Below are 12252 nucleotides of genomic sequence, written 5' to 3'. Positions count from 1 at the left end.
TTCTGAAGAAAGTCCTCAAGTGTCTATCAGTACATTGCATTAAAATGGCTTGAACTTAGCTGTACCAGAATAAACATCACACTCCAAAGCACTGACAGCTGACATGCCCCCTTGTCATGTTTATAATTCCTAACAGGTAGACAGGAAGAATGCTGTACAACATCTGTTATTCCACTCTGGATCCTCTACATCCTTATTTTAACCCAAGAACCAGCATTCACTCAAAACCTTGTGCCATTGCTGATCTAGGGGATAAAGTTCATGTGCAAATCAGGCTCATGGCCAACGATAAGCAGGCAGCAAGAATCATTGCTAAGGTAATGTGCTGATTCTACCCTACCCCTAGACTCCAGCCTTGCATCATCTAAGAAATATAATGTCCTAGAATGATGTTACAAGGATAGCTAGATAGTAGCTTCACCCTGTAAACATAAGAAAGAGACGCCATGGGAACATGATTCAGTCTAGCCCAGTATTTTCTAGAAGAAAGTGACACCAAAGATACTTGAGGTCTAAGTGAATAGTTCCTCTCAATGCCACTAGTCTTAGCTGATTTAGGCATCATCTCAAATGGCTACCTTTCACTAAGATATTTCAAAGCTTTTATCCAAATCCCTTTTTTAATCTATCCATATTATTCCCATATAATTACTCACTACTTAGTAATCCTCAGGGTAAAACAAAAGTTTGTCACAAAATTATGCCCTATCAGTCTGCCCCATATTTTCTATTTCATTTCCCCACCAGCATGTCATGATGATCCACTCCTGTCTTCCATCTATCCAAAGTTTGGATACCTCATTCATTCCAAATGTTTTTATTTCCCACTAGCTATATGCCAAGCATTGTGTTGAGACCTGGAGTAAAAAGAAGGTAGATCATCCTTGCCTTCAAGGATGCAGACATTATTAAACTGTGTCACAGATGTAAAGATAGACACTTACCCAGAATGCTATGAGAATAGAGAGGTAGAGTACCTGATGAAATGCGAGGAATATTCTTCAAGGCTTTCTCTAATTGTTCCTCTGTGTATCTACTGTGGTTAAGAATTACCTGTCAAGCTAAACTGCAGTCTTAAAGAGGCTAGGGAACTTGTAAACATTTTAGTTAGAGCTTGTGTAGTCCTTTTGTCAGAGTAAATATGCAACAAATGATTAAAATATTGCAAAAGCAGCACTTACTAGTTAATGGGCGTCTTAACATATAAAAAGAATCTTTCCTTACCAATTTTTTTATGAGGAAAAAAATGAAGCAAAAACAGGCATGTGTAGCTACTTACCAAAATCGTGGTGACAACGACAGTCTTATTCTCAAGCCCAGACGTATCGTTTCCAGAAGGGAGCTCGGTAAGTGTAACCACCATTTTGTCCACTTCACTCCAGTATCCAATCTGCAAAACGTTGTGGCAAGTAGGCACAGGGGTAAATAATCCTTCCTTTAGCAAAGCATATAACTATTTTCAAATTCACATCTGAATCCAAAATTACACCCAAATCAACTTTGCTACCCTCTAAACAGGGACGTGTCTTTTATGTATGAGAACCTATTATTAACAGAAAGGAATTATTTAAAAAAAAATTTAGAAATGGCTTATTCTTCATGTTCACTTTTCATAAACTCCAATGTTTGTTTGTTTGAATGTGATCATGAAGAAATACAAGTAAAATCAAAATACAAGTATTTGGGCTGTAATGAAAAGAAAGATGTTGAATTTTAAAGTGACAAGCATATTTGAACCTAGTTATTTTTTGGCTTCTGAACCATAAACTTTCAACAATAGCTCTTTATTTCTCTTAAACTATTTCCCTACCCCAGTTTTTAATAGTGACAACAGTTCTACTTTTAACGTAAATTATACGTCTTTGGTATTTACCAGAATTGAATATATTTAGATTTAGAAAAAAATTTAAAAAATGTATCTGTTTCTGGAAGGCATTAACTCTATCTATGTGAATATAAATCCCCAGGACTCCGTGGAAGAGAGAGAGGATTGATTAGCTACCTCATCTCCTCACACAGAGAGAACCACCTCTAAATCATAAAGGGTTTACCTTCCGCGGCCCATTTGTTTTGAGCTCCATGATGTTGATCGTATAGTTTATTCGTTTTCCATTCTGGTCAAACTTGATATTTCCTGAGAGACCTTCAGCCTGAACCTAACAAGGAAGTGGGAAAGCGACACAGTTATAAGTTTACTTCAGCCAAAGATACAAACCGTACAGATAACCCTCACTGAGCTCAAGCCAAGAAAACTACATTTTAAGGTTTCTTTTCAGTCCGCCACCTACCTTTGTGTAGTTGGAAATAAAGTCCCATTTATATTAAGCTTTAGAAATAAAACAAGGATGACTAATTCAGAAAAACAAACATTAATAGTCATGTTAAGTGGTGTTAATAGTCATTTGGAGTGACTTACCTGCTTGAGAGCCCTTTCTATTTCTACCCCCTGTCCCCAGGGGACTGCTGGGTTTGCCAGACAGTCTCCAGCGTTGCCCCTTCGGGAGATTTCAATCCTCTGCTTCCTGAGATTGCGGAAAGCTTCAGTCATCACTTGCACAGCATCGTAGGTCAGGGCAGAAGTATACTGGAAAGGATCACAAATATTTCATAGGAATGGGAGAAAATTTAGAAACTCACTACTGACTGGTATTCAGTTGCCAACCACACAATACTGTATAAAATCCAGGAATTTAAATACTGTTTCAACATCTAGAAACCTAAGAATGTAAGAGAAATAGCATTAAACAGTGAGACAATGGAATATGTTCTTGACCGCATATATTCTATTAAGTTAACATCTCAGCTGTCTTGAATGGGATGTTTTCATAACCATTGTGCCAATGGTTTTTCTTATCAGTTTCTTCTCATTAGAGCATTGCTTTATAGCCTGCTATGGTGAAATATCATCCCTGGTGGCGCAGTGTTTCAGAGCTCGGCGGCTAACCAAAAGGTCGGCAGTTTGAATCCACCAGCCAGTCCCTGGAAACCCTCTGGGGCAGTTCTGCTCTGTCCTATAGGGTCGCTATAGGTTAGACTCGACAGCAAAGGGTTTTTATGGTGAAATATAAAATTATAAAATTAACGCATAAATATTTCTTCATGCCTGATGAGGGCCGTGTAGAAGAATACTGTCTACTTCAAAATCCTTGAGCTTTAACTCACTCCCCCTTATGCTCATATATCTGTAGTGGTCTCAGGAGTGCTTTTTTTTTTTTTTTTTCAAGTTTCCCTAGGTGATTCTGGTAATCAAGTAGAAGAATCACCAAACTTCATAATTTCTATACCCTCCTCATGCTTTAACAGTTCGTGATAACATTGGTTCCAAATTATGATATTCAGATCCCAGTGGGGCAAGCAAGGAAAAAAAAAAAAGAAAGCTGTGTGTACCAAGAGTTGTCAGTGGTAAATAAGTAGTATGATGTGCATGTATATATGCTGTCAGTCTCTTAAAATGTATGATGCTTCTGCTGTTAATGACAAATTGTAGTTGAAGCTAAAAGCTTTACTGAATGCTGAGGAAATTTCCGTCATGAAGTCTTTCTCAATCTATGGGTATTCAAAATACAGTGGAGCTGTATTCAGGTAAAAATGCAATACCCTACTGATTTTGTGACACTCTAAATTCTTGACCAGAAATTCAAAAGTGGGCCTTTAATATTCCCAAATAATTCTCCTCCATTCCTTAGTAAATGAGCTCATCAACCCTCAAAAATGACTACTTCATATTTTATCTCCTCAAAACTCCAACACCTCCTTACATTTTTCTCTTCCTATAAATTCCTGGTGATTATCTTGCTTTACATGTCACAGGGAAGATAAAATCCATCATACAAGCGCCCCCTTATATTTCACCTCAGCTCTACCAAGGTCCCCATGGTCTCTGTTGCCCTCCTGAGACGGCACATGAGGTGGCTACACTCCTACTCAGAACAACCTCCCAGCTGTGCATTGACCCCCATCCCGCTCGTCTTAAGTACATTGTTTCTTCAATTACTCCTTCAATATCCTGCATCAGTCTTGTCTTTCTCACTGTTAGATCATTTCTATCAACAATCCAACTGCTATATTCCCTACCTTTAAAATATGTGACTATATACGTGTGTGTGTGTATATTTATACATACACACACACTTCTTAGACCCACATCACCTTCAGATTTCCATCTCTTTGTTTCCATCAAAGAAACATTCACTGAGAGGAATTTTCTAAACTTCCATCTCCACATCAACCCTCACTTGCTTTCTCTAAGGGATCTAAGGCAGTCCATGGTTCTAAACACCATCCACGCGCTCAAACATTCGCTCCTCAGTGATGCGCTTCCTGTCCAGCCCACTTCCAGTAACTCTCCTTCTTATGACCGTGTTGCCTTTTATCATAGTGTTCATGTGTATCTGATTATCTTCCTCATGTATTCTCTATCCTCTCTAGTAGAGGACTTGTCTGTCAAGACTGAACTCTCAGAGTCCAGGATACGACCGGGCAAACGGAAGAGACTTAAAGAAAGGAAGCAAAGAAGGGAGGAAGGAAAAAAAAAAGAGAGAGAGGAAAGAAGAAATGGGAAGGAAAAAAGGAAGGTCAGAGATCTTGATATGGTCCCTTTTGAGAATGCTACTCTGTGCTTTCTAAAGAAAAAATATACACTGAAACCTGTGAGAGATGAAACTCAACAGGATTTACTAGTTTTTCCGGGTCTGGCAATTTCTCTGCCTTTGACTGGCTACAGTCTTAACACTTTTTTATCACTCCCTATTAGTGGAAAATATTTGCGTTTTCCTTCTCTGACAGGTTTCTGCCTTACCCAAGTTCTGGCTTTCACAGGTTTTACTGCATGAACAGACAGTTGCAATATATCCTATTGTAGTGTCATGAGTCAGTCCTATGGTGAACAAACGTTTGTCTTGTTTCAGGTTTTTTTTTTTTTTTAAAATATGAAATACCTTATAATAAGGCAAATGGGAAAACAGTTTATGTGGTGTGATTTATCTCCTCCATGTTGCTGGATATGCTCTAAGCCTCAATTTTTATGCTAAAATGGATGAGGGTGAGGTTATCATTCATTTAATCTTTGCATGATTTAGTTTAGTTTGGTTGAATTGCTTTTATTTTATCATATAAATGAATAAAACTTGATGAAAGAGCCAGGGAAGAAGAAAGAAAAGAAAGAGACAATTGTGAGTCTTCCTGTACTGTGACAAGATATTCAGATATATCTCTAAATTTTCTTTCTAAAATTTCTCCTCATTTGCTACTAGTTAAGCAATGCCACGGCAGGCCTATGTCTGAGTCCTTCTCTACATATTTAGTGTCTCCAGGATGGCTCCACTTGAGTTTCCCACTGGTCTCTCAAACTAACTGAAAAAACCAAACCCATCACCATCGAGTCGACTTCGACTCATAGTAACCCTAAAGGACAGAGTAGAACTGCCTCTTAGGGTTTCCAAGGAGTGGCTGGTGGATTCAAACTGCTGACCTTTTGGTTAGTAGCTGAGCTCTTAACCACTGCACCATAAGGGCTTCATTTCAAACTAGACAGATCCAGATAAAATCCATTCTCATTTCTTCCAAAACCTACAACCCTTTCCTTTAAAGCTGTAGAGGCAAGAAATGATGCTACATATACTATGCTGCAGATCCATTTAGGCAGCTTATGCTCCTGAATTCAAAATTCCATTTCTGGGAACCTCTACCAAGAAAACAGAATTTTCATGCAAAGATACTAATTTCAGTATTATTTGTAATATGCAAAAATGGAAGTAACCTAAATTTCTGGCAATAAGGGAACATCTACATAAACTATGCTTACTGTCTTTAATAATTATTACATAGGTATTAAAAAGTGATACTGATAAAGGCTAAGAACATCATAAATAATGCTTATAATAAAATAAGTGAAAAACATGATTGCAACTAAATTAGAATAAAAATTTTCAACCAAAAACTTAAAAAAAAAATGGTTAAAACCTTTCAACAAAAAAGAAAGAACAAACCAAAATGGTTATAATATACAGGGAGGTAACATTCTCTTCCAAACATTGTATAATATCCCTGTATCATTTTATTTTTTTTTAAAAAAAAAGTATTATATCAAGGGCATTTTTTTAAATCACATCTATTTAATAAAAGACTTTCAGAGCAAATAGGAAATATCACATCAGGATATATCTACCCCACTTCAGCGTTCGTTTCTATTCTCCTAAAGGAAAAAAGTGTGGACGAATTTGTTTTCTTACACATCATTCAGTTCACTGCCAATGTAATTCTTTCTATAAAGTCTAGGTCACTGAAGAGGAGACAAAACTTTAATTAAATGCATAGGATATGCAAAAAAAGAGGGAGAGAGAGAAAGAAATACTGCAATTTGTATTAAGCAATTATGATAATAGCTAAAATCCAAAACCTTCACTGAGTCAGTCTGCTCACATCACTATGAGAAATCTATGAAGCCATCTACTTAATGATTTCGAAGTCTATAAGCATGGGTGAAGTACATTAAAATGTAAGATTAGGTTGAATGAACTAAAGTATTTAGGTCCAGGCAGCATATTATGATTATGATTCAGAGCATGTGCACACTAAGAAGAAAAATCCTTCCTACCTTTTTCAAACGTTCAAATCTAATCAAGTCCAACCCATTATCATTCTAAATTAAAAGTCACAATCATAGCAACACAATTCTGGGCTGAGAGAAAATTAGCAGCCTCTCTATCCAGAGTTCCTTTTTGTTTATGTTCTGCACATGTGGCTCATTTATTTTTCTAAACAAAATATGTTTGCATTTTTGACTGGATAGTTAAATATGTCAGTTTTACTTCACCATTCACTGAATTAGATGTAAATTAATTTGAAGAGAACATCGTGGCAATGTAGCTATCTCCTTTGAAAACAAATGTTTTATCTCTGCCATGATGTTTATGTTCTGTGAAATTCCTCAGCTGAGTTTGGAAATTTATATTTCAGTGGGGAGCCGTTAGGTTTTTCAGAGCTATATCACAAACATACCATATCCACATTTTAAGAAGAAACATGGGAAAATGTTTTCATAGTCCATTTTCCAAATGCACTTTTTATTCCATTCTAAATGCATATTTATTGAGACTTATTTTTCAAAAGTAAGATGAAACACTCATTTTAAACATGTTTCTTATGTCCAATAGTCATCAGACAAACCATTCAGTAACACATTGCTGTAATCACTCAGACCCCAAAACAGTATTCTGATAGCCAAAAAGCAAAAATAAACAAAAACAAACAAAGCATATAAAGAGGGTAGGTGTATGCTTCCCAATTTAATGAGTAAACAAAGAGGACAGATAGGCTCCAATATAAAGTTTTATGGATTATCATAATGATTTGCACCTATTCCTAAACATACGTTACCCACAGCATGAAAAAACAAAAAAAAATTCCTTCACATAAGAAGTACTTTTGGTTCTATAAAAGTGTTGCAAAATTTCTATGGATGTCCACTTTTTACATTTTCCTTGACAGCTGACATTTAGTTAAGCACAGTTTAGAGAACATTGCATTTAGAATATCAGGGGAAAAAAATTGTCATCAAATCAATTCTGACCCATGGCGACCCCATGTGTTAGGATAGAACTGTGATGGATAGGGTTTTCAATGGTTGATTTTTCAGAAGTAGATCTCTAGGCCTATCTTTCAAGGTGCCTCTGCATAGACATGAACCCCCAACCTTTGATTAACAGCTGAGCACATTAGCCATTTCTCTATCCAGGGACTCAGAAGATAGGGTGTAAACTCTGCTCTCTTGCCTTGAGCGAGTTAACAAAATCATCTAAGCTGAAGGTTTCTCAAAGGTCCCTGGATGTCACAAATGGCTTGTGCTCAACTACTAGCCTAAAGATGGGTGGTTAAAATCCACCCACTGGTGCCATAGAGAAAAAAGGCCCAATGATCTGCTTCCTTAAAGATAACAGTCAAGAAAATCCTAGAGTAGTTCTGCTCTGTAACATATCGGGTAGCCATGAGTCAGAACTGACTTGACGGCAAAGAGTTAAGGTTTTTCACAGGTAAAATAAGGACAGCAATGTCTGTTCCGTCTACCTCACAGGAATTTTGAAAAGATAAGTAAAGAAAAACAGAGAATTCACGTTTGTCTAGTTCTCTATGTGCCAAACCTGAGCTGGCTAGTTTCCTAGTAAATTCTTTCAAAAATGTCCCGTGCAGCAATATTTTTGTTTGAATCTTACAGACGAAGACTCCAAGTTATAAAGTTTTGTTTTATCCAGGGTCACAAAAATAATGTAACAGAGATGAAATTTGAATCCAGACCTCTGGCTCTCAGGTAATGAGAGTGCCAACTCTCCTGGCTTACCTGGAACTGTCCTGGTTTTAGAACAGAAGGTCTCAAATCCTGGGAAACCCCCTAGTCCCAGGCACACCAGCACCGTTTGTTATCCTAGTTGGCAAAATATCACATCAAATACGTGTATGTATAGATAAAGAGAATCTTGGTAAATTGTAAAATATGCTAAGTTATTGACCAGCAGGTTTCTTTTTGTCTTTTTCTTCCCTCTTTTATTACTATCTGTGTTGGTAGAAAATAGGCTTGTTTTAATCATGTTTTTGAAGACCACTATTCTGTTCCACAAAAGCAGAGTTCTGCAGTTGAGTGTGTTCAAAAAACAATTCTCACACTGGCATGTTAAGGTCTTGAGAAATCTTGTAGTAAAAATTTCTGTTCATATTCCAACAAATTTAAAAACCTAGAGGAAAGGGACAAATTTCTAGAAACACACGACCTATCTAAACTAACACAAACTGAGGTAGAGAAACTAAACAGATCCATAACAAAAGGAAATACTGAAGAAACAATTAAAAAAATGTAACAAAACAAACAAAAAAGCCCAGGCTGGGAGAACTCTACCAAACATTCAGAAAAAAGCTCACACCAATACTAGTGAAACTATTTCAGAGCATAGAAAAGGAAGAAACACTCTGGAATTCATTCTATGAAACCAGCATAACCCTGATACCAAAGCAAGGCAAAGATAGACACCACACACACACACAAAAGAAAACTATAGACCAATATCCCTCATGAATACAGTCAAAAAATTCTCAACAATACTTGAGCCAATAAAACTCAACAGCACATCAAAAAAAATTATATATCATGACCAAGTAGGATTCATACCAGGTATGCAAGGATGGTTCAACATTAGAAAATCAAATAACGTAATCCCCCATCAAAATAAAATAAATGAAAAGAATCACATGATCTTCACAATCAATGCAGAAAAGGCATTTGACAAAGTCCAAAACCCATTCCTGATAAAAACTCTCAGCAAAATAGGAATATACGGGAAATCCCTCGACATAATAAAGGGCTTTTATACAAAACCAACAGCTAACATTATTCTCAGTGGAGAGAGACTGAAACCATTCCCCTTGAGAATGGGAACCAGACAGGGATGCCTTTATTACCACTCATATTCAACACTGTGCTGGAAGTCCTAGCTAGAGCAATCAAAAAAAAAAAAACCCTGTTGCCTTCGAGTCGACTCCAACTCATAGCAACCTTACAGGAGAGACTAGAACTTCCCCATAAGATTTCCAAAGAGCAGCAGGTGGATTCGAACCACCAACGTTTTGTTTAGCAGCCAAGTTCTTAACCACTGCACCACCAGGGCACCAAGAAATAAAGGGCGTCCAAATTGGTAAGGAAGAGGCAAAACTATCCTTATTCACAGATGATATGATCCTATACAAAGAAAACTGCAAATATTCCACAAGAAAGCCACTGGAACTGATAAAAGGTTTCAACAAGGTAGAAGAATATGAGATTAACACAAAAAATCAGTTGGATTCCTCTACGCCAACAAAGAGAACTTTTAAAAGGAAATCAATACCATTTACAATAGTCCCCAAAAGATAAAATACTTAGGAATAAAACTAACCCTTGACATAAAATACCTACCTATACAAAGAAAACTACAAAACACTATTGCAAGAAACCAAGAGACCTACATAAAATGTAAAAACATACCATTCTCATGGATAAGGAGACTCAACATTGTGAAAATGTCAATACTACCCAAAGTAATCTACAGATACAATGCAATCCTGATCCAAATTACAACAGCGTTCCTTAATGAGATGGAGAAACTAATCACCAATGTTATATGAAAAGGGAAGAGGCCTCAGATAAGTAAAGTATTACTGATGAAAAAGAACAAAGTGGGAGACCTCACACTACCTGTGTAAGAACCTACTATACAGTCACAGTAGTCAAAAAAGCCTGGTACTTGTACAAAAACAGACAGATAGACCAGTGGAACAGAATTGAGAACCAAGATGTAAATCCATCCACCTATGGGCAGCTGGTATTTAACAAAGGGCCAAATTCCATTAAATGGGGAAAAGACAGTCTCTTTAACAAATAGTGCTGGCATAACTGTATGTCCATCTGTAAAAAAACAAACAGGACCCATACCTCACACCATACACAAAAACTAACTCAAAATGAATCAAAGACCTAAATATAAAACATAAAATAATAAAGATCATAGAAGAAAAAACAGGGACAACACTAGGGCCCCTAATACATGGCATAGATACAATACAAACCATAACTAACAACGTACAAACACCAGAAGATAAACTTGATAACTGTGGGCTCCTAAAAATTAAACACTTACGTTCATCAAAAGACTTCACCAAAAGAGTACAAAGACAGCCTACAGACCGGGGGAAAAATTTTGACTACAACATATCCGACAAGGGTCTAATCTCTAAAATTTATGAAATATTTCAACATCTCAACAACAAAAAGACAAATAATTCAATTAAAAAATGAGTAAATGATATAAACAGACACTTCACCAAAGAAGACACTCAGGTGGCTAACAGACACCTGAGGAAATTTTCGGGATCGTACGTCATTGGAGAAATGCAAATCAAAACTATGATGAGATACCGTCTCACCCCAACAATACTAGCACTAATCAAAAACACAGAAAATAACGAACGTTGAAGAGGTTACAGGGAGATTGGAACTCTTATGCTCTGCTGGTGGGAATGCAAAATGGTATGACCACTGTGGAAGACGATATGGTGCCTCCTTAAAAACCTAGAAATAAAAATATGATGACATTCAGCAATCTCACTCCTAAGAATATATCCTACCTACATAAGAGCCGTCATACAAATAGACACATCCATGTTCATTAAGGTATTATTCACAATAGCAAAGAGATGGAAACAACCTAAGTACCCATCAACACGTGAACGGATAAAGAAACTATGGTACATAGACCCAATGGAATACTATGTGATGATAAAGAACAATAACGAATCTTCGAAACATCTCACAACATGGATAAATTTGGAGGACTTTATGTTGAGGGAAATAAGTCAATCACAAAAGGACAAATAGCCCAGATATCCTGCGCGATAATTACAAATATTAGTCATGCATCTTTATGTCTTAAATGATGTAACGTATATTTAAACGGTATATTATTTTGCTAACTATTTTATAAAATTGTATACAATACATAATTTTATCAATATAGAATTTTCAATTTATGAGTTTGTTTCAGTCACATATACACTTTTTTAAAACTACAAAATACAAAGAACTAAGCATTGTCAGTCTCCAGGTTGTGGTGTGGCAAAGTGTTTGCATACTAGGAGTTGGGATGCCAATGTGTCAGCTGTGGTTCTGGTCAGTTAAGACACCGAAAAAGCGGAATTAATTCCATCTGGTCCCCAGGGTACTATTTAATATAAGGGACTCATTACTGGACTGAAAAAGATTATACTATTTTCAGAAGTGCCTAATCACTCCCTTAGGACAGCAATTAATAAAGTTTGAGTCTGTGTTTTAAATGGTTTCCAGAGTAAAACGAGATTCTTGTAGGGAAGCCATTCTGTAAAGGGCTACCCAGTGTCAGTGGGGTCTTACTGCTGGATTCCTTAGCGCCAGCAGGGTATCCCAGAAACAGAAGCAGAACTGAGGCTATTGTGTGAAACGTTAGAACGAACAGTCATAGCTTGCATGTTGTTGTTGCGGATGCTGAAAACACTAAACATCTATCTAAAAATGAGAAGACTTGTGAAATGTTGTTAAGATAGTGGCAAATCATCTACCTCTTTTTGAATTTTTTTTTTTTTTTTGAGGAGTAAAGCACCTACTTTATTTAATTTTTTTTAATTGTACTTCAGGTGAAGGCTTACAGAACAAATAGTTTCTCATGAAACAGTAGTACACATATTGTTTTATGACAT

The 12252-nt window shown here is 36.6% G+C and overlaps 1 protein-coding gene across 4 annotated transcripts in view; it reads right to left on the bottom strand.

Moving 5' to 3' along the window:
• GRIA2 (glutamate ionotropic receptor AMPA type subunit 2) overlaps nt 1-12252 on the bottom strand; it is a 186360-nt gene that overhangs the window by 36902 nt on the left and 137206 nt on the right. For all 4 annotated transcript variants that reach the window (XM_004382036.1, XM_004382035.1, XM_004382037.1 and 1 more), the window contains exons 7-9: nt 2417-2584; nt 2052-2156; nt 1280-1390 (exon numbers count right to left, since the gene is read on the bottom strand). In XM_004382036.1, coding sequence (XP_004382093.1) covers nt 1280-1390; nt 2052-2156; nt 2417-2584 — 384 coding nt within the window. The remainder of the gene's footprint in view (nt 1-1279; nt 1391-2051; nt 2157-2416; nt 2585-12252) is intronic.

The sequence above is a fragment of the Trichechus manatus genome, unplaced genomic scaffold, assembly GCF_000243295.1.
Source record: "Trichechus manatus latirostris isolate Lorelei unplaced genomic scaffold, TriManLat1.0 scaffold00089, whole genome shotgun sequence".
Classification (NCBI taxonomy): Eukaryota; Metazoa; Chordata; class Mammalia; order Sirenia; family Trichechidae; genus Trichechus; species Trichechus manatus.
This window is presented reverse-complemented; position numbering and strand designations above follow the sequence as displayed.